Below are 24,069 nucleotides of genomic sequence, written 5' to 3'. Positions count from 1 at the left end.
ACACCATGTCAGCTGCCTGCTGACGATCACATGATTGTGATCCTAATACAAATCCACCGCTGCAGACTTATTGAGACGTATCCATCTGAAATTATAAAACGAACAATTGATTAAACTGTGGGGGTGTTTCTGAGTCCATCAGTTCCCTGCTACATCTACAGAAGGTCACGCGATTCGGTATCCGTACATAATGTACACATTCATAACACATGCCTGCAAGGTCATTTTGTTTGATTTATATTAAATGGCCACATTCTATGGTGCCTTGATTTCTGCCACAACTTTTTTCAAGATTTCAGCTGCTGGAAATGGTACAATGACTGAGCAGCTGTGGTGAAGTACTGCCCTCTCTTAGTGACTCACCAGGTCTGAGATGTGGTAACAGAGCGCTTCTCTGGAAAGATGTCCAACAGTGCAAGAAACACAAGGAGTCATGATTAGACCAATGTCAAAGTTACTCAAACATATTTGAAAGGCAAAACAAAGACAAACAGTTAAACTATCACCCAAACTATCCGTTGTAAATATCCATCACAGTTTATAGACCAACTTCCTGCTTCAACTTCATGTATTATTATACTGACAAGTGTGGTCGCTCACGTCTTACGTCTAAATGTGGTTAAAAAGTGCTTTAGATATTCTGGCTAAACTTTTGGCTTGTTTACCATGTACCTGATTGTACGTGCTTATTTTCCTGTCAAACTCTGTTGCCAAAACTACCACAACGGCACCCAATTCATAATAAACTTAAATGATTCTTTGACACAATCTATTAGGAATATTGTTTGAAATTTGCATCCCTGAATCAAAGTGTGGAGGTAGAATGACCCTAAGTTCTAAATGAGGAGCATTAGAAGTATTAAAAAGTGCAGCAGTTTGTGTATATACTGCAGCTATGTTCTGTGATCACACAGCTCTATTTTCCCTCTTAATGAAGTGTGTTACACAACCAGGCCGTGTTTATCTTCCACCTGATTGATCCTCTATAAGGCGCTGATTACGACCGACTAATTACACATCACTGAGTTGTGCAATTGCAGGAACACACAGAAAGTTGAAAGACGCATAATTAAGAAGGGCACACAGGGACATGTGTGTGTACAGGCACAAATTGATGCACAAATTTTCAAGAGTGCATGAAAACAGAACGAGACGGAGGCCCGAACGTAGACACACAAACACACGCATACATCCAGGCGTGGGTACAACTGCCTCATTCTCACACCCACACAAACACTAACACACACATTCCTGGATTCCAGCTCTCGTCGGATGTGTTTACATGCCGCCATCACTTCGTGGTCTGGCGAGAGGCATCGAAAGTGATCAGAAACGGGACCAACAAAAAGCCGGGCCAAGCCAGAGAGTAAATAAGTAATAAATCTATCCCACATCAGCGGAACGTTTCACTGTAAACACGCTCTTAAAAACGAGCATGTTGCGGCGTCCCGTGCTGATGGGAAGATGGCTGACATTCCTGCTGCTCTCCACAAGAAAGAGCAGCGATAGAAAAAGAGCTGTGAGTTTACGGGGCTTTTGGCCAGTTTCTCCGAAGCATCTGGTGGCTTTAATCACAACAAAGCACAATTAGTCAACGTCAGAGAGATGGAGAGGAGGCAAGATGGGGAGTTTTGTCCTCGACATACAACGTGTGAGAAAGACGGAGAGAGGAAGGGCGGGTGTCGTGCCAGAAATTGTATCACGCTAAAAGAGTGTTTCCCATTGGATCTGTACAGTGATATTATAAGAACATTAATATCCAGAGCACTGTAGAATGAAGGCTTCCTTACACAGTCTATGGATATTTGTGGTTTATAATAATAGAATCAAAAAGGGGAAAGATTGTAAAATGGTTTTTTTAGTGTTTTTTTATAGTTGAGAATGAGGTGTGTTGTCTGTTCTATAGTGGGCAAAATCAAGGAAACAATTTTGGGCACAGTGATTTAGACTCACATTTAAAATATGTGATGAAATATACTTCATATTTGTCATTTTCTCTTTACAAAAAATACAGTCATACATTTTGTACTCACTTTAGAATATATCATCATCATTATTTGTAATTTTGGTGCAGGAAAACAAGCAGAAAAAACAAAATATTTCACATGTGAATCACCTTGTAAACTTTTTGTGGTTACCTCATTAGCAAACGTTGCCTTAGTTTGAAGTTGCCAATTGCCACATCTAAGTCCAAAATTCTCTCTTCTTTTAACTCTCATTTGGTCTCCACCAACCCGTTAGACTCCTCAGAATGTTAAAGGTTCAAATTTTTAGAAATGCGTGGCACTAACAAAGAATCGAAAACAAGAATATTATTGTGAACAAGGAACTTAGCGCGGTGTCTATGAACTTTGAAGCTGCATTGGCTAATCATGTTAGTTTGCAAGTTAAAATGCTGCAGTCGCAATCAGTGGCATTGAAAACATGCATAATTAGCTAATTAATTTAAACTCAAATTTCTCCATTAGGTGATTTCAAAATTTAAAAATCCCAAATTTTCAATCAAAATTCAAATTGATGTAACTCAGTGAAATCAGCTTGTGTTTCTAAGTTTGGTAATTAAATACATAATGGAAATACCAGTTAAAACAAAGACAATTTTCTGAGTAACCACCTTAAAATCCTCCAATCATTTGGTGAAATATAATTTAAAAAATACCTTTGATTATGGAGGAAAAGATAACTCCCTTAGCTCAGTATAGTAGAAGTTGCCAAAAGCCCAAACAAGACTTTTTTGAAGTGTAAAATGTCCACAAAGTTAAGTCAGTTTTGTTCAGTCAACAAAATTTTAAATACCTTATTTCAAATATGACATTTCATAAAATAATAATGCATAAACAAAGCACCATATTTTGTAGAAACTCACTTGATCACTTAGGATTTTATTAGTATATATTTAAAATCTTCATACACTATTTGCAATTTCTACATTTTGTATCCATGATTTTATATAATGTCTTGTCTGTCATCCATTTACTCCTTTCTATGAAGCATTTTATTTGTACTAGTGAGTCAGTTTTATTGAGGATCACAGTCCATCGTCTGAGTGCAAAAGTGAACAATCAGAATCTTTTGAATAACTGTAAAAATGCTGTCTTTATTTGTTACTTGATTTTGTTTAAATCAGTTTCCTTTGAATTTTCCTGAACATTTTTTCTCTGTGTGTGCTCCCCAGCAGATTCAAGAGGTCACACATAAGCATAGCGATCATTTTACTGGTCAACATCAGGTCCATTTAATAGAGATGGAAAGAAGCTGGGATTTCTGGGGGAGTTTGAAACTGATCTCTCTCTCCCTTGTAAAAGTTGCACACTTAACTGGACGCATGCGAGGAGGTGAAATTGATCGTAGCAGAGTGGGTGTGAATTATATGCGCAGCACTCGGTCACCTGGAGGTGCACATACATGTGCACGTGTGTGTGTGTGTGTGTGCATGCATGGAAATGTGAGTGACATCTAAGACACGATGCAGGCTCCACGCACTGCTGAGAGCTGGAGGTGAAGCGAGGAGCAATAACCCCAATAACTTCTATGGCTCAAATTAGAGGTGCGTTTTTAAAGAGGCCTCCCACACAGCTATCACCACGCTCACCACCAAAGACGCTAATTATCAGCTTGGCGAGCCCTGAGTTCTCCTTAGAGACTCAACCTCATATGTCATCAACAGACGGACGACCATGCCCCTTCTTCAGAATGGGAACACTATCGTAAAAGCCTTGATGACATAAAACAAAGCGATTGCCTTTGACATGAGAGGAGATTTTAGCTCATTTGGGGTTTTTCAAAAAAGTGAACCAGTTCTGAATTGATCCTGTGCTTTATGGCCTGCTTCCCCCTCTGCGCTAGGTCGCTGGATTTATTTCTGCGTCTGCACAGCAGGACATAAATCATCCTCGGACGCTCTTTCTTCTGCTCCCTCTTTCTTTTCTGCCCCCCTCTTTCCTTTTACTCTCTGAAGTGAGGGATGTGGCTGTCTGCAGCGCAGAGTCCGGCTCTCTCCCCTCCGGAAGAATTAGGCCCGCAGACATTACCACATTGTATTTTGCGGTGCATAGTTTTTCAAAAGGGGGAACCAGTCTTGGCTCCACCACAGTCCCCATTCTGCGGGCCCCTCGGGTCTCTTTCCCTTACTCTCTAATTAGATTAGCCGGGTCCCCAATCTGGCAACCCAGGGCTCCAATCTGGCAATCCGGCTACCTTTGCGGCAGAGCAATATCTGGTCTTAAGAGGAGGAAATGACCTAAATGTTGGTCAGTATGGTATTCTGTTACACCCAATGGTGTGCTGACAAAACAACTTGGGTAATGAAGACGTTAGAGGGCAAAGGAGAGAGAAGGAAAAAGAAAAAGGATTTACAACCGAGCTCTATGAAAAGTGCTGGGCCAATCGAAGGCTTGTGGTCAGGACAGCCATTTTGGGAGGAGAGCTGGCAGCTGAAGGAGCCATCACAGGTCGATTCAGCTCCAAAACAGCCAATTAGGCGCTCAGGGGCTGTTGCATATCAATAAATATCACCCAAGCATGTCGCTACTTGGAGGCGTACGGTTAATTTGCAATGAAAAGCAAAAGTGGATCTTTCAGTCAGGTTGAATGCTGAAGTTGCTGAAATATTACCAGCCACTTTCTGTCTCCTCTGTCTGCTCTGGTGCATCAGCATCTTCAAGTGTCTGAGCAGAAGGCTGTAAAATATCACAGTGGCATCGGAAAGGAGGCGGTCAGGCCAACCGATGACGACAAAGTCCAAGCTGAGGGTTTGAACAGTTGAGGAGCCAGAGAGTCTTACAGGACACTGTATTTCTGTCAGTACGAATGCTTAACTCACTGCCAAGGAGAAGATTAAGAAATATAAAGAAAACACAAAGTGAGTCTGTGCATTAAAAAAAGAGAAAAAAAGTAGTTAAAACTGAGTACGGACAGTCAAGCGGCACAGAGCTTCCCGCAGCGAAACACATGTGCGGACAAGACTAATCCAGCCGTGCACTAAATTCCATGGCCAGCCATCTAGATGGGACGTGACAGTATAAAACAGAAAAGGACGTCTGGAGATTTCACTGACAGGAAGTGAGTGCTGTGAATGATTCGGTCTCATAAATCATTTTTGGGGGAGAGTTGCAGGGAGCTTCCAAAACCCGCAGTCTGTTTCATGCACAGCCGATGATTTGATCCCTCAAAGGTTGCTTCTGCTGGTGTGTGTGTGTGTGTGTGTGTGTGTGTGTGTGTGTGTGTGTGTGTGTGTGTGTGTGTGTGTGTGTGTGTATCAGAGCTCCCACGCTACAACACAAATCAAGATGTTAAGGCAGGTCACGATGACTAACTTGCTGTTGTTGTGTTTGAGGTTTTCGTTGTGGAGAAAATAGTTACAATCCTTTACCGTGGCCCGGAGGGAGCCGAAGCTCGGAGCTCAAGCCTGCTGAAAGGGGGGAGCCCTGAGTCATGATCATGGGAAAGATCAAGAGGGAATTTGTCTCCACGGTGTCGTTAGTCTGTGAATGTGTGTGCTTGTGTGAAACAGGGAGGGCAGCTGACTTTGAGAATTTGTTCTCAGTAATTCAGATAAATTTGAAAACAAATCACTTGCTCTTTGTTTTGGTCCATCCATTCACAACAAGATTCAGTTTTCAAGACCTGAAAGATTCCTTTTTTTTGTTTTTTTTTAAAGAACTGGTCTCATATTGAGTTTTTTTTTTTTTTTTTTTTAAACAATAGACCCAAATGCTCAATACTGAGACAGGCTGGTAAGTCAACTACGTAGTATTTTACTGGGTAAAGTTCACCTACAATACAGGCAAAAACTGAGATCAAGATTCACAAGGGTAGTTTTCAGAACAGCCAGCCTGGAACACTGACATGAAGAGCACAAAGACAAGCTGGCAGTTGCTCTGTGAACAGATATATGCTGAGGGAACTAATGCGTAAAGTGGATGCAGGTGAGCAGAGAGGCAGTGAAGCTCAGGTGGTGCAGGAAAGTAGGACAGTTGAGAGTTGGAGGAAGGAAAAGGGCAACCAAACAGAATAAACTACTTAGAAGCCGAACTATGACTGGACAACAACATGCAACACAGGTGCATATATGTGAAGAGAGATTATGTGAAGAATATCACAGAAATGGTTGCTGTTATCTTGCAGCATTGAGCTCATTTGCTTTCATAGCCTATGCATGTGTCCAGAGACGTGTTGAGGTCAAAATGTGAGCACACACACCCTTGGAACTTCTCACAGTCCAGCTATGTCTGGATCTGGACTTTTATCAACTGTGTGGACACTTGCCACGTGCTTATAATTTTCAAAATAAAATATAAGTTGTAGTTGTCTTCCTTATTAGCAACATATCAACTACCTTTCTCATAAACTGGCTTTTCTTGTAGTAACTTTCTAATTAGGTTAACCTTAAGCACAAACTTTACGACATTTTACTGCAAATCAACTCATTTTGTGGTTTCAACCAGACAACACTTAACCACACAATCAACTTCCTTATGTACAGTCCCCAGAGAGAGGTCTGTGTCTGCATCTGTGGCTACTTTGCTTGGATGCACCAGTGCAATAATACGCACTTTTGAGGTGAACTTTTCTTTTTTTTCAGTCTGACTCGTGTCAAACTGCGGCTCATAACTTATACTGCAATCAGCCACAGAGAGGCGACTGAGGTATTTTGGTTTCACTTCTGGGCAGCGGTCATAGGTTCAGTCATGTAACAATGATCCCACAGGAGTACCCAGCAGCACTTCTTTATGTCTTGATCGCCACCCAAACACAAATTGCTGTTTTTCATTCTTGTACTGCTTAAACAGATGAGGAACAATGTATTCATTAATGTAAGTGTATTTTTAAACTTTGGACTGAGTCAGTTTTACCTGCTGTTAGCTTTAAAGTAGTGAAAACACCATCAAATTTTGCTACAGTTCTTGCTTTTCTTTTCCTAACACCAGAATTTGTTGTGGTTTTTAAATGTAAACATCCAGAATACATAAAGGGAACCCGCTGGTGCAAAAATGGATGGTGACTTGCGTGACCACAGTACCAGCTAACCCACTATGAGCACCCTCTGACTAGAATCACTCTTTGTCCACGTATTCACCACTCTCTATTCAGATGATTTACTGGCAATAATTTGAAATTTTGGGAACATGTTAATCATCATGATTTTGCATCACCACCATCAGCTTTGTGGTTGTAGAACAGTAGAGAATTGTGCACACACAAAATTTGGAGATGCAAATATAATGGTAAACAATAAATGTAGCGCCCTACATAGTAAATAAGGAGGACTGTGTACACCGGAAAGACAGACATTTTCCTCCCTCTTAGTGGGACATCCTGAGAATGAGAATTCATCATGATCTCACAGAGTTACTGACAACAATTTTACCAATCTGAGTGATTTTCTGTTGTCTCACCAATTATAACCTCTGCTTATTTAATCCCAAACGAGTCCATCAAGCAAAATGGTCGTATAGGTTGTTTGTTCATATCCATAAAAGCACATAAACTATTAAAAGTGACCTCAAAAAAGGTATACATAAACATTTAAACATGTGGCAATACTGATAGAAAAGATCTGGTTTGGTTTCAACACCAAAAACATCTGCTCTGGTTAAGTCTGTCCAACCCATCCATCCATCCACCCTGACCTGTTCCTCTGGACCACCAACACCTAACACAGTCACAAAGATACCTATTCCAATGAGACAGAGAGACGCTGCTTTGAGACAATATATTTGCACTAGCTGTAAGTCATGTAGCACCACAGAAGACTTGGTCATGGTGCCCCATTAGCAGCTAAAACCCACAATGTTCTCCGTTTGTCAACACGGAACTGTTCACTTCCTTTGTTCGAAACAGCATTAAACAGTACAAGGCTCCACCTGGTTGCACAACCAGGTACTACAATCAATCTACAATACTTAAGATGTGTATTACCTCGGAAAATTATACTGGGTATCAGCAGATCCAAAATATTAAATGGCTAAGAGTGGATCAGAAGCAAAAACAATTTCATTAGGACCCCACCAATAACTATGTCTTCTTGTCGGGAGATGTAATTTTTAAAGCATTTGCTTAGACAACTAATAACTAAAGGTTAAACAAAAAGAAAACAGCTATAGTTTATTACAAGCTGAACAGAAAACCAATAGGGTGAGTTATTATGGGAGGACAGTTTCTACATCTTTTAGGTGATATTGAGCAGGATTTTTCCAAGTGAACAGTGTTGCTTTCTTTACTGTATGCTGCCAAAAGTAGATTGTCCATCACTATTAAAAACAAAAAGCTAACCAGACATTTAACAATATGAAAACATTGTAGGTTATTACTTAACTTTATAAATGAGGGTCAGTCTGGTCAGTTTGTGACATCCCCAGAGCAGTGTGTGTTCACATGTCCGTTTACATGTCTGTTTGTGTGTAATGGATGGACGGCCTGTCTCGCCCGACGGGGGTGGGCTTGATTGAGCGGCATCAGAGGAGTTGAGGAGCAAAGAAAGCAGCCAGGAGACGGAGGCAGAGAGGAGACTCTGAGCCCTGCTGATATTCCATCGTCTGAATCACGAACAGACCTGCAACATGGCTGTCAGCATGATGGAGATCCTATCGAGGAGGGGGGCAAGCTCGCAGCACCGACGTTCAAATTCACAGCTGCTTCCAACTAACTCGCCTCTGCATCAGTTTCAACTCAAGTCACTGAACTTTGTAGATGTCAAAGGGGAAAAGAAATGTTTCTTAACTCAAGATAAGCCATCTTTTTGTACTACATCTCATTTTTCTCAACTATCGTGTATATAGCAAGTGCTACAGTAGCTGACTGAGGAAGTGTTCTTTCTTCCCTTGTTTCCATCTTTACTGTCTTCTTTGTTTTTAAAATTATTACCTTCTTTCTTTTATTTTTCATTTTTCTTACCTATTTTTCCTTCCTTCCTTCCTTTCTTTTTTGCCTAGTCATTCTCTCCTTTTGTCCACCTTTACTTGCTTCATACCCTTCAATTTTCTTCCTTTCTTACTATTTCCATCTTTCTTTCCTCCTTTTCTTCTGTCCTTAATTCTTTTATCTGTTCCTTTTTTCCTTCTTTCCTTCCTTGCTTTTATTTTCCCATCTTTCCTTCTACACTCCCTTATTATGCTTGCTTCTTTTCTTCCCTCATTCTTCCCTACTTTCCTCTGTTGCTGTTGTTTTCCATCAGTCTTTCCTTCTACATTTCCTTCTTTCATTCCCATTTTCTACCTTGCTTCCTTTCTCCATTCTTTCTTTCTTCCCTTCTTTTATTCCTTTCCTCTATATTTCCTTCTGTTCACCTTTCCTTCTCTCATTATCACCTTTTGTTTTCTGCTTCTGTCTTGCCTTTCTTTTTCCTTCTTCCTTCCATTCTTCTTTCTTCACTGATTTCATCCCGTCTTCCCACTTTCTTTGTTTACTTGATCAAGCTCTCTTGTTCCTTCCTCCCTTTTCTCAATTGTTGCTCTCTAAACCCTTGCTTTGATTTGTTTCCTTCATTTTTAATTTCTTCCTTCTTTCTTTGTGTTTGGCTTCTTTCCACCCTCATTCTCTCACATCTCCCAGTGGTTTAACTACAGTTTTCTGTTCAAATATTGTAAATAAATGACTTTCACATTCCCTTGGTTGTCCCTTTTCACCTGCTCGCCATTTTGAAGATCTTCATTTGCAATGGCAAGAACAGAAGAAAACCCACAAACACACACATATACAGAGGATGAGTCATTCCCTCCTGTTCTGATGGAGCACCCATTAACCCACAGCACCCAGCCGCCTCCAAACACAAATAATCAGGGCTGATGTGTGATCACGTCCTCCCACCGCCGTAATTGTAGATAATTGTTGGACCTAATTTGGACCAATTCACCGTATTGCTAAACTCTGTCTTACATCTAATCCACCCTTTTGGCACTGGTAATGTAGACAAAGTTTGGATCTAAGTTCTGCTGACTGATAACATTAGACAAGAAAGCTTCTTGGCTGAAGTTCGCTAAAAAATTAGGTACATTATTCAGGTTCTGTGCTCTACAGCTCTACAGCCACACTTTGTTCAGCCCATTTCATGCTAGTTCCCAGCGTCAAACCTTAGACTAAGTCAGCGAATAGCCAGTTCAGAAAGTGCAATGTCAAGCAACAGAGCAGATGCATTCCAGTACCCTATCCTGCCATACTACAGGGTGACACAAAAAACGGGAACTTTTCAACAATCCAATAAAACCAAGAGTGATGGAAGAAAAATATTTTATTCATAGTAATTGAAACCTTAAAACAGGCCATTTAAGAAAATGGATTTAAAATTACTTCCTGTAGATGGCACCCTCCTGTACGAATGCATTCTTGAAATCTACCTGGGGCTATCTCAAGAGTAAAGTGTACACGACTCGACCAAGAACTCTGGATGAGTTAAAACAGAGAATTCAGGATGAAATTCACAGTATCCCAGCTGAGATGTTGCAGCGGTCAATGAGGAATCTCAACAGCAGATTTCAGGAATGCATTCGTACAGGAGGACGCCATCTACAGGAGGTAATTTTTAAAAAATGAAAATGCCATCATTGTTTCCTAAATGGCATATTTTAAGGTTTCAATTACTATGAATAAAATATTTTTCTTCCATCACTCTTGGTTTGTTTGTTAAAAAGTTCCTGTTTTCTTGTGTCACCCTGTACATAGGATCAGAAAAAAATAATACGTAGTACATAAAAACATAATACACAGAGTCATATTTTGCATCATGCAAGCCAGCGCATACATCATGGCATCTCAGCAATGGATATATGAGCGAGATGGTCAAAACTTAAGGCACAATATTGTGAAGGAGAAGCATGTCCAAGTTGTACTGTATGTAGTTGGTAAGGACAGCTGCAGTATGTAGTAAAAAGTTAAAGTATGCAAATTGGAAGTATTTCACTCAGACCAAAAACAGAGCTAAAAGATTTAAGGACTTCATTCATTAGACATGAATTAAATCAATGTTAATATTGCTCTGTGGCCACAAGTAGTGTCAACAGGAAAACAGCTGTAAAATGGATTTCTTGTAATCTTTTGAATCCTGCTTCACAACCAGTGCTATTTGCTCATTAATGGTTATTTGCACATTAGAATTTTACTCTCAAAGTATTTAAAATACTTGACAGATATTGCTAATATCATTCTGTTCCTCCTTTTAGTCTTTGAAGAACATCAAAAGAGAAAACTACTATTATTTTATTGCTGATATTTCTTTACCCTAACTAGTAAAACAGTATTTTTCCATTGCAACAATCCTACATTAAACTAAGTACAGGCTTTGAGTGATTGTCCCCCTAATAATACCATAGCACATGACTCAATGTAATACTCATATACCCTGTCTTGGATGACTTTTGCTGAATTGGACCTGAGTCTTGCTGCTGCTCACAGATATTACCTCTGTGGCAAAGAAAAACTTAGATTTCAGGCTACTGACTAAAACCCTTCATCTGCAGTGAGCTGTGGCAGAGCTTCACAACATTGCCACTCAACACCAGGTTGCTCACCGCACAGCTGTGGTTCACCGCCGTGGGCCCCGGAACCTGTCCACATTTGCACACCGTGGGGAGCCATGGCCGAGGCTACAGCGGGGCAGCGGGCAGAGCGTCAGATGAAGCTTCACACTGACTGACTGAGACTCCATTTCGAGCAGGTTGTTTCAGACGTAGCTGTCAGCGAGAGATCCCACGTCCTGCTGAGTCTCATTTTTAAGGCGAGCCTCAGCTGTGTGTGGAGCAGTGACAGCTCGGAGGGGGAGAAATGTGGAATTCATTTGGCCCTCAGGAGCAGTCAGCTCTGGGAGATGGAGAAAATATGTGGGAGTGGGTACGGGGCCGCAGAAGACAGCACAATAAAAGACATACAATAGAGTGAAATGTGCCAATTTCTACAGTTGTGTGGTAATTTAACACCGACTCGGAATGACTGAATGAAAGTTTTCCCTCGTCAGTTTTAATGCTGCAACATTTGTCTGTCTGTTTTCCAGGAGCAACATGATTAACATTTACAGTAGTTGTTTGCTGTCTTTAAGTGCCGTGGGAGATTACATAATTATACACTGAAAGGCTGTTAGTGAAGCATTCCTGGGTTTTGTCATAGTGGCTTTCAAATGCACAGATTTCCCTTCAGTCTGGAGGCTCGAGTGAAGTATAACAAAATCTAAGTAGCATTATGTAAAGGATTTATATCACTGTAAGCTTCTCCTTTTTGCTGCTACTGCAGGTTCTGTCTGTTTTACGGTCACTTTTTTGCCAACTTTTTAAAGAATCTTTTACATAATAATCAATTATACTAACACTTGTATTTATAACCTTAGAATTTGAAAATACTGGCATTGAATAAAACAATGTATGCATTTATTTCCAATGCACTGCACCCGAAATGATCTGTAATCAAACTGAAGTTGAATTATTTAAAAAGAAGCAAAACCAACTGAAAATCTAGTTCCATCACAAACAGGAAAGAAATACATCATTAATTATAACCACTGAAGGATTTGTCCAACATTTAACATTTCTTATAATAGTAATATTACAAGTTATTACCATTTCTATAGCAGTTTCCAACAAAAAAAAATCTTGAATATCTTATTTTTATGAGGATTCTGCTCTGTTACACAACCATTAGATTAATTTTTGCATCAGTGTACAAACACAAGTAATTTGCACGTAACCAAATATAAACTTTAATTTCCATGTATTGCTTAATACTTTTTAAAAAAACTCATACCTAAATGTAGATTTTTCTGACTCACATTTGCACTTGAATGCAGCATAAAGCCTAATCTTATCTGTCTGTCTCAGGGCTCATAGGTTCTGGGTTTTTCCGTTTCCAGAAATGTAGGTTCTTTTCTCAGGATCATCATCATGTTTAACACAAGCATGTTTTTTCCCTCCCATGGATTTTCCCAAGATGACTCTATTATGTATCTAAACCTCCTCCAGACCACAAAAAAAAAATAAAAAAAAAAAATCACAGCTTAACTCCTCAATTCCGTGTATAAACTCATTTGCTCCAGGCTGACATCATTCCAACGTGTTTACACTACAGCTTCTCGGCACTGCGATTGTTTCAGCATCCAGATGTTCCTGGAGTTTGATGCGCAATGTGAATTTTTATAGCACCCTCTGTTGTAGTAATTGCCATTGTATGTGTGACTGCAAACTGCGTGCAGTTGGTTGTGTTTGGTGGTTGGGCTGCGGACTAGTTGTTGTAAATCTGCAGTGAAAATGTAAAAGTAAACGCCACCAGATGGCACTATTGTCTGCAGATGCTCCTCTATGAGCTCAGGTGTTCTAATGTGAAGAGACTTCCAGTGCTGCAAACATTTATGTTACATTTACATTGTTAGAAGTGGTGGGAGGACATCAAAACCCAACCGCATTATATGTAAACTACAGCAGCACAAACAGATGAGGAATCCAAGTGATGTCCAACAGATCAGAGGAGTTGACCAGTGAGGATGCCAGCTTTGTGGCTTTGCAGTGACTTAGGTCAAATTCCTGAACACCTTGTACTCGTGCCTGCATTATGTGCACTTGGCATCCCACCTTATGGAGCTTCCTGACTCGTCTGCACTGCTCATATTTTTAGTCTGCTCCTTTGACCCCTTCGCTCTGTTTGTTTTCTAGTCTCCAGGAAGAGGAGCTTTCTTGTGGTTTCTCTCCATGTGCCCAGTGTTAGGCGTTGCAGGCACAGAGCTGATGCTTTTATTGTCATCCAGATTTTGGAATTTGTCAACCAGGATGAACTCAGACACCTCGAACCTAAAATTCAGGGCTGTTGCATTATTCTCAGGCACACAGAAAACCTATAGGTATAAGCACATAGCTCGTCGTGAGCTCAGGACAAGCTCTATTATAATACCAAGGCCATAATCAGAGCTGTGGTTTGTTAGTCAGCGTGATGGCGAGGCCTGGCAGACCTACAGAGGGATCTGGCTTTGGTCTTCCACTCTACAGGGCCAGCGGCAGCACTATCTAAACAGTATTTGCCAAGGCTCGTGGCTCTGGTTAGCTTTAAGCCAACTGGGACTCCGACAGAACACATTACAGCAGAACCCTCTGGCAGCACCTACTGCCACAGCATTAGAGGTTAGTCCCAGGCTGAGGGAATTACAGAGATGGGTATTGTTTCTTCTCAGATTTCCAAAACATGATGTATGTTTCCAAGAAGTGTCTACACAAGGATGACCATCTCAGATCAGAGGATTGTTTTCATTGTCTGCACTTAAATCCAAGACTCATCTTTTCTGTCCACTTCACAAGGTTTGGTTTGGAAAAACTTGATCATAAAAGAACAAAAACCAAAACACAGCTTTATTAAACTATTTATGTTCTTATTTATGTTACAACTTAATTAAATGATTGCAACCTCATTGCAAATACACAACCCAATACACTCTTTTCTGCAAATATTGAAAACTTCTATTTTTTTTTTTTTTTTAACATATTTACAAGTTATAATTCTAATGTATTGATATCTGATCAATATAATTATTTATTTATATGTATCCATCTATGTGAAAGGACCACATCCATCAATCAACAGGAAAAAATAACTATAAAGTTAAAAAAAGTTCATTTTTACCAAGACAGATGTTAAAACCTGTCTAAATTAGGATAAAATGACACATGCTGTAAAACTCAGTGCACAAACCAATATGGCGCACAGTCATCAAGCAAAAAAAAAAGTCATACCAGAATACAGAACTGTTACCAATCACAACAAGGTCCAGTTGTTTAACAAATACAACAAAACTGTGTATGTCCAGGTTTTAAAATGCCACATCATTTCATGTAGGTTTGCAGTCAGCTTTAGCAAGGTATCCATTGTTATAATAACTTCCAAAGTTCGTCACTGGACAGAAACTAAATCCAACATGGCCTTCTGGTGGGAGGAAAATATCTACATCCCCACTGAAGTGGTCCAATAAACTACTTTGTCCACCAGATGCCACTATAATTTAAGAAATTCAGTACATTCACAACTTCTCTCAGTTTGTTCTTTCCATCAAGCCTTGACTTCTCCTCCCTGATGGTTGGTCACCACTTGCCCATACATTACAATCTGAATACCTTCTTTTCACAAGTTTAAGTTCTGCTTCTCACACCTGAATCACTTCACATCCTCCATAGTTTCATTTTTTTTCTGCTGTTTAAAGAATTTTCTTTGGAATCGATAGTTTTATCATCTTGTCTTGATTTTCAAATGATCGTCTACAAAGAAAAACAGCAAACAAGCTCTCAGCTGCTATCCTCTTATCCTGAACCATGATCATTTTCCAAGGAAACATAAGAATGACAGGAAAGTACTGGGTCTAAAGAGGAGACAGGACAAGAAATTTAACTACAAGCTTGAGTGGATTTTCAGCAGTATAGTATATTAAGCTGTATTTGACACAGGACATTTTAAAAACACCATGAGCAGTCACTTTTGTCACAGTGTTCTCGGTGGGTAGCGCCATCGCTTCACAGCTAGAAGATCTCAGTCCACGTCAAGGCCTGGGCCTGGGATCTTTTCTGCATGGAGTTTGCATGTTCTCCCGTGCATGTGTGAGTTTTCTCCAGGTACTCTGGCTTCCTTCCCACAGTCCAAAAATATGCTGAGGTTATTTGGTGATTTTGAATTGTCCGTAGGTGTGAATGTGAGTGTGCTTGTTTGTCTTTCTGTGTAGCCCTGTGATAAATTGGTGACCTGTCCAGAGTGTCCCCTGCCTTCACCCCAAGTCAGCTGGGACAGATTCCATCTAACAATGCCTTTCAACACCACCCACTGCGATGTGATTATCAAAATAAGAATACTGATTAGTGGCAACTTTTAAAAAAAATTCTATTTCATTTTACCATGTTACATTTAAATATCACAAGCAAACTAGCAGTCAACATCACGGCAGAATATTTCCACCTTGAACTGCAATGCACTGATGACAGTCTCAAAAACACAGATTTAGACTTGCAGGATTTCATATGTAACAAACCCAAAGATACAATCCTGTTAACATGAAGGCCAGCATCACAGCACCACTCCAATAGTACGTCTTATCCTTGTGTCACATAGAACAGAATGCTTTAGCAGAGTTATAGATGAGCTGGTGTGTTTGAGCTGCAGCATGCAAAGCAAACTTCATACACAACAAAATTAGGCAGTCTGAGGCACACCTGTGCACTAATCATGTGTCTAATCAGCATCTTGATATGCACACCTGTGAGGTGGGATGGATTATCTCAGCAAAGAAGTGCTCACTATCACAGATTTAGACAGATTTGTGAACAATATTTGAGAGAAACGGTGATATTGTGTATGTGGAAAAAGTTTTCGATCTTGAGTTCATCTCAAAAAAAAAATCGAGAGCAAAAACAAAAGTGTTGCATTTATATTTTTGTTGAGTGTATGTCTGTACATTCTAAAGGAAGCAATGGTGCAGACTCACTCTTAAGCCATTTTAAAGTAGGATTCTTCTCATAGAACTAACTTCTGTCTTTGCAACCCTGATATACAAGCATTGAGTTTTTAGGGGTTAATCAATAACTGGTGAGGAATATAAATTGACAAGAGCTCCAAATCTATCTGAAACACTTCTGGTTTTAAGGTCAGTGCAGACAGACTAATGCCCTTCACATGGCACACACAGGTGTGTAGTCACGAGAGAAGACTGACTCTATGTGAAAGAAAATAAATAATAAAAGTAAAACCTGCATGAATAGGTATAAAATATACAGAATGCAAATACTCTCATACATCCATGATCCTGAGGAGTAAACTTAAACACAAGAAACGTTTTAAAATAAGTACAGATCCCAAAGATCCAAATGCACCAAATATACCAAGATTAATGTTAACATTAATATAAAATGATTCACAAGAACAACAAGAGCATTTCAATTGCTGGCAAGTTAATAAAGAACACATAATCCTAAAAGGAAATGTGTGCATTGCTGAGTCTAAAGAATATAAAACATAAATTATGATGGATTTAATAAAGAGTTTGAGCAAGCTGATATTGTCAGACAATGATGAATACAATAAATTTACAACCTTATAGCTACCTAAAAGGAAAACCTATTAAGGGGTTTATTCTATTCTACTCTATGACATCTAGTTACTGTTACAATAATTCTGATCATAGCCAGATCTCATCACAGTTTAATATTTTAGACTTTGTTAAAGAGAGCTCTTCACCACAATCAATACTCCATCAGAAGTGAATATATTCTATAATATTTGTGTTCATCACATCGTATAAGCTCAGGGGAGGATTATGGGTTTCATTTCTGCACTTTTTTGCCCCATTAGTAGCTTAGAGCCTTCATCACGTCACTGTAGGTTACAATCTCCACAGAAATCCCTGAAACATAAGTATATGTTTTGTGGAGTTCATTACAGGAATCTGAATGTAAAGACAGCGCTTCTCTCGCCTCAGGCGGCTCTCTATCAACAGCTGGAATTCCAGCGAGCTGCAGAGTACGAAGAAATGCAGGAAACTGGAGCTGCCCTGGACGTGTGGGAGAGGTGTTCGCAAAGCGCCGAGGCCTTTGTGGCGATCTTAGGAATGTTCCGGCATCAACACTTTTAAAGACTCTTTGATGTCCACGGCAGCTTTTCTTCTCACCACTCCTGTGACAAATGCATGAGCCTGAGGACGGCTGCATGCACGTATATGAATGAACTCGGTGTCTGAACACAGACATGCAAAGTCTGATGGGTTTTTATGTGGTTTTCCTCAGACTTTCTCCTTCTCCGTCATTACTGCCCTTTAACTTTGCTACATCCTGCTTTTTCTCTGCAAACTGATTTATATTCAACATGACATAAATATCAGCCTTGGTGGTTCACCTTAGGTTGATTTATATCTAATTTTAACAAGAACAATACGTAGATGCAAAGAAAATGTGAAAGAACTTAAGGCATGAACACTACAGCATCACAGTAGTTAGTCCAGCTAAGACTGAGCACTGGCTGCCCTCTGTATACATGCAGTGGGACTGATTGGTGAAATCAGTGGCAGCTGTCCAGACAGGTGAGTAATCAGAGAAGGGAAACTCAGCGAGGACAGCCAGGGAGAAGGTCTGTGGAAAAATCCACACTGGAGATGGAAAAAGAGGTGAAACAGTGAAGAGGCGCCATGAAAACACGTAACGTAACGGAAGCCAGTCTTCAGGTCATATTGGGTACAGTAAGGGTGATATTTTTCAATACATTTTTCGAGATTATCACCCAACTTCACCCCGCTTTAAAGTGCATTGTAGCATCTTTCAGCTCATTGTTTTGGTTGTACACACCACAACTCAGACTACCCAATATTGTGAAGAAAACCTGAAAAAGTTGTTTGGTGCCCAGGTACACAGACAGGTAAAAATGTGTAAAATTACAACACAGAAAACAATGGTCCTTTAGATGGATGTTGAGAAAACAATAAGAAGACAACAAATGCTCAGTTTTTATGATGATGAGTTTGGTTGATAGATCTGATAGATTTATTAACCCTTTCTTTTCCAGATAAGAAGGTGAAACAACTTAAATATTTGGTATTTTTACTTGAATAATGTCTTAATGAGTAACTAACTAAAACAAGTGTATTGTTTTATTTTCTGTTAATGGGCTCAATTAATTAGTCAGATAATAAAGTGTCTCTGTAATGCACCAAAACAAGCAATTACAGGAAAAACTAGTTTGTTAGTACTAATTTTATGTTCCTGGAAAGGCACCAGAAACTGAGAATCTTTCACTGCTTTAACCAGAAAGCAACACAAATTGAATCCTTCATCTATTTCCAACTTTGCCATGAAGCGACCAAGCCTCTGTATGTATTCCACAAGATTCGCTTCTCAACTTCTGTAATAAAAACATGCTACGGATCTACCTGGAGGACGAACCAAGGTCACTGCAGGGTCTGCCAGTGTTCTAGCTGGTTCACTGCAGGAAACAGGAGCCTCTCCTGCACTGAGATGCTTCACTCAGGGCTTCGTCATGCATGAGCTCCCAGACAGACAATCAGAGCTTCACATAACTTCAATGACTGATTCCTGCTCCTGAAAACAGCAATGAAATGGTTTCTTCCAACTCACCTAAATACCTGGAGGCAGCTGAAACGCGAGTGAGGAAAAGACGAAGCTGAAGTGAATAAAACATTTTCTGGAATGAGCACAAATATAGCAGATTATAAAAAAAAAGATCATCATGTCACATTTATTATTTTAATGGCGTACAAAAATATGAGCACCCTTACATTTGGCTGCAGCTTCATCCTGTGGCAAAAGCAGCGGTTTCGACACCCAGTTTTATGGCTCATGCAGTGTAATTCAAATTTCCACAGTAATACGTCAATGCGATGTGGCCTCTTAGTGTAGGTCCATGACAACCACAGAAATAATCACTCTTTTACAACAACTGCAGATTAAAAAATGAAACCACTAATGAACTGATCCAAAGCTTGACATGTCTTTGTTGTCAGCGCCACAGAGCTCCAGAAACTCGCACACATCAGTGAGTCAGAGAGCAAACACATTCTTCTTCCATACCATGAACACACTGTAGCTCACTTTGATTCAGTCCCACACACGCTATCCTGTTGCTGTAAATACTAACACGCCAAATTTGCATCAATCAGCTGCAACACAGTCCTTCTAAAGATGTTCAGTAGAAGTGAATGGACAAGCCAGAGACTAATGCATTGGTGCCGTTGGTCTTTTTGTTCTTAATCATCGTACTTATGATGTCCAGCCTTCTTTGACGCACGAATAAACTTTCAAAATACTTTTCCTGAAGAGGATAGAGCAAGACCTGCATGACTGGTGGCATAAAACTTGTGTTAGAACAGGTATTTCTGAAAAATAATGCCACAAGCAATATAAATGATTTATAAACCGTTTCCTCGTGTGCTTTACTGAAAACAACAAACATTGTAGGAGTGATTTTTTTGCTCACCTTTCAATCTAACTTATCAAACAAGAAACTGAAATAAATGTTTGAATTGTGCCTCTTTTGTAGATTGTAGATTGTCTCTACTGATACCCTGGGGCAAACACAGCATAACTAGTTAAACAGAAAACATATCTCAAATCAATACAAAAACAAGCCAACAAAAAAGCAGCCTTAAATGCACGTTTACTATGTGATACAACTCTCCATGAATGATTGCAGGTATGGAGAAGCTTTCCCGGTGGAGAGGAGATCTAACTTTCTCTGTCATTTGCTGCTGCTGGACCCCAAAACTTCTCTTTAAATCCCTTTAAATTGTGGTTTATCACAACAAAGACTCTGGTACACCTTTTACTGCCACTGTTTGGCCGAGACTCTAAATGAATTAGCATAAATGAATTACACATGAACACAAAAAGCTGGTATTTGCAGCATATTAAATTATTTGCCCCTTGATATTTTATACTGAAAAGGAAACAAGACAAGCAGACTAGCATGCACCTGCCCATATTCATATGATTTCTTAAAATAGAACTATATCAAGTGGTGATTCTTGCAGAAAAACTGTTTGGGAATACGAAGTTAGCCTACCATTTTTAGATGATACACCATGTTGGTTGTTGAGCTGTGATACATAAAGTGTTGTTTGCAAAGTGTATAATTGACTTTTATTAGTTTGTAGTCAACTTCAAGTAAATATTGAGTAAACGTTAAATGAGTTAGAGCTAGAATTTGGAGTTATGGAAACATGGGGGTGTTCACAGGTCGTCTGTCTCTTTCACTGCCACAAATAATTAATCCTGGAAGATTTCTGATGTAGTACTTTTGTTCGTAGTGCAATACCAGATACTGTTCAACCAACCAATCAATCTGGAGTCTACAGTTCTAGCTACTACGAAATAATGAGAGGCCATCAGCAAAGGATTTGGGTGTTTACCAGGCAGGAAGTATCCAACAAAACATGCTACTGAGCCACATTACAGAAAATATAGGATTCTGGTGCATACATACATACAACTAAAAGTCAGAGTGTTGGAGTTTGCTGCTTTGATTTCGACAATTCTCTTTTTACGACTGTCCTCAGTAAGTCCCCAGCGCCTCATTTTGGGACTATTCCGTGAACCTTGCAGTCACTGATGCAAGGTTTAAGAGATTTTGGAGAGAAAAGGAAAATCATTGTCTCAGACTGTCTCATCTCAGTAGTATTCATGAGTTATAGCTTGGGGATTTTGTGTTGGTGCTGCTTCCCTTCATGCCTGTAGAAGCTGTCCCACCAGAGCAGGGCTCCTGTCCCGGATCAGGGCTGACGCGATCTCAGCGACCCTCAACACCGACTTCTCCCAACGCTCAGCCTCCTGAAAGAGAGGAAGTTGAGGGAAAAGGAGAGACAGTGAGGTCATCTGTTAAAGAACATAAAATTACACAAAGACACGATAGCGAAACGCTGCCAATGTGAGTAAAATCCCGCAGTAATAAATGAAGACATCCACAGACAAGCTCACTTTTGTTCACTTTTATCTTTCCTCTCGCGAGTCACGATTCCATTTGAGTCATCCAAATGTTTCTATACCGCCGTTTCAGCCAGCAGCATCCAGTTAGCATTAGCAGCCAGTTCAAACCAGCAGGAAACAAAGTTAAAGCAAACCCACGTTGTTCCACTTGTTGTAATAATTAAGGCAAGAAACACAGAAACAGAGGAAGGAGTTACAACATTGATGGTTTGGCTTCACTCTGAGCTGTACGAACCACTGACAAATTTGATGTTTTAAATTTACGTTTACACTTCCCACAAAGATGCTCCTGATGAGAGAAAAATCCCTGTGTGAGTCAGATGTAGGCTCAAATGAACACCACGAACAATCTGAACCTACCAATTTTAAGTTGATAGTAAGATTCTTAAATTCTTGTGGAGGATTTTCTTAACTCCCACATTTTTGTAAAGAGCTTGTTCAATCAACAGATGGAAGCAATTTTCCAAAAGGAGAAAAAACTGCCACAGAATTAAAGCACTTTAACTTTTGTGAACCAATAAGGCCTACTTTGAGATTTATGGGGCATGATATTGGACAGAGCTACACGAAACCGCACATTAAGACAAAAGGAGACCATACATTCAGTTTCTTTAAGGCGTGCTCCACTGTTGTGGTTGTTTTGCTTTCGTGATTCCTCTCGTCTGTATCTCTTTCTTCTTTTTTTTCTCTGCAAACCACTTGCACAATGCACTTTGAATGGTTTTCACTCCCTTGACTTCATTCCTTAGGCTACAGCGGCTCCCTACTTTGATTTAGTTTCTTGATGAGGCCTAAGAGTGACCTGTTTTCCATTTTTTCAAAGGAACAGCAGCTCAAGGAGCTCTGTTTTGTTTAAACCATGGCCTGGCTTCTCACACAGATTTATGCTTCATGCTCTACCTGCACTTTTTCATAAATGAACTGTGGACTTTAATAAGGCCTTTGATGTAGTAGCAAGCATGAGGGAGAAAATATAAAACATTTTTATTTCTTGAAACCTTGAAAGATTCAGTACCAGTATATACCACCAAAAACATCATAGAGAAGAGAAAAACCAAAGGCCAGGGATAGACATTGGGTTATGCAATGGAATTAACTGTTTAACACACTTTAACTACACATTCAAATACTCAAACATTACATTTAGCACTGTGTGTTTGCTCCATCACATACAGTCATGGAAAAAATCATTAGACCACCCTTGTTTTCCTCAATTTCTTGTTCATTCTAATGTCTGGTACCACTAAAGGTACATTACAGGAAGAATACAATGAACACAACAAAAAATACAGCTGATTACATAATACTTTATGTCCTATATGACATGCTTCAGCTTAATTGCATTCCCAGGGTTTATAAGAGGTCATTTCATCCCCTCCGATTTTTATTTTGTATGTTATATTTTTGGGTTTCATGATAGCACCCAATGGTTTTGCATTCAGAAGGATACTAGTCAGAAATCTGTTTATACAGATGAAAACCTAATTTAGCTATAGCCAATCAAATCTTACATAAAGCATCAGTCTTACTTCACTTACAAACATAAAACCTATATTGTCCTCCACCTTTACTCGCTAAAAGCTTGCAGTTTTCGTTTGGCACTACATTTACAAAGACATGTAGATATTACTTTTATTCTAAGAGGAATGACTACATTTGATTTCAGTTGCACTTTAAAGCACAATCTGATATATTATGTCAGATTTTCACATTTCCTTTCCATTATAATAACTTCACATTCATCATAGTAGGTGATTGCTGGCTGAACCTCGCGCTACCTTTAATTAATGTTGCTACGCCTGCCAGGGCTCCCCTTCTTGCACAGCACATAAGCCGTTTACAGTGACAACCGTGGAAGATTTACAGTCCAAATTCATCGGAATTTTTGACACAACGAGTTCCTGATTTAAAACAGAGAGAGGTAAAAACTGTTTCTCGTTTTTAGATGACGACTGTCGATTTTGCAGGCTGAGTCGACAGTTTTCACGGCCGACATTTTGACCCGTCACAGCGAGGGAAAGTACAGGTGTGTTAATGCGTGTTTTTATACACTCTGGTTCGCTGCCATGGCTCACAGGGACAGCTCATAGAAATGAGCAATGATTAATTCCGACTGTACTTTCCCTGTTGTGAGAGGTCAGAATGTGACAGATGTTAAGGTGAATGTTACTAATTATCTGATGTGCATAGATTGCTACAGGTACATTTAACATTTTGGTTGTTTGGGTGACCACCATTAGAAATAGTCAAGGAGAAGAGTTTCTGCGGTGCGTTTGAGGGGGAAACGTTCACCCATAGGCAAGACAGCCAGATGGATGAATTTATGATTTCAATATTGACAGTTCTGTCCCTGTGGGATGACAAATTATCAAACTGTGGCTGCAAATGCTGTTTTTATTGCTACTAAGTTACCCTCCAGAACACATCCAAACGAACTCTGATGACACTGCTGCAATCGTCCTATTGTGAAACAGAAAAATCTCTCCAACTCCGGCTTATAAACTGCTACTGCGCGTGTCAGCTCATGATGTCATTTATCATTATATCCTGGCCGACGGTGTCTCCATGTCGGGGATAATGTATAGGTGTAAGTAGTAAAGACTAAAGGTTCTACAGTGTTGTGTAGTGGCATCCTGTCCAG

At 39.8% G+C, this 24,069-nt stretch overlaps 1 protein-coding gene across 2 annotated transcripts in view; it reads right to left on the bottom strand.

Moving 5' to 3' along the window:
- Positions 1-19,160: 19,160 nt before the first annotated feature.
- The window catches only part of crppa (CDP-L-ribitol pyrophosphorylase A), a 59,632-nt gene continuing 54,723 nt past the window's right edge, over positions 19,161-24,069 (bottom strand). For both annotated transcript variants that reach the window (XM_022197382.2, XM_022197383.2), the window contains one exon: positions 19,161-21,272. In XM_022197382.2, the coding sequence (XP_022053074.2) occupies positions 21,168-21,272 (105 nt within the window). In that variant the 3' untranslated portion in view covers positions 19,161-21,167. The remainder of the gene's footprint in view (positions 21,273-24,069) is intronic.

Source organism: Acanthochromis polyacanthus, chromosome 12 (genome assembly GCF_021347895.1).
Source record: "Acanthochromis polyacanthus isolate Apoly-LR-REF ecotype Palm Island chromosome 12, KAUST_Apoly_ChrSc, whole genome shotgun sequence".
In the NCBI taxonomy this organism is placed as follows: Eukaryota; Metazoa; Chordata; class Actinopteri; family Pomacentridae; genus Acanthochromis; species Acanthochromis polyacanthus.
The sequence above is the reverse complement of the archived record's forward strand: the minus strand, read 5'-3'. Positions and strand labels throughout refer to the sequence as shown.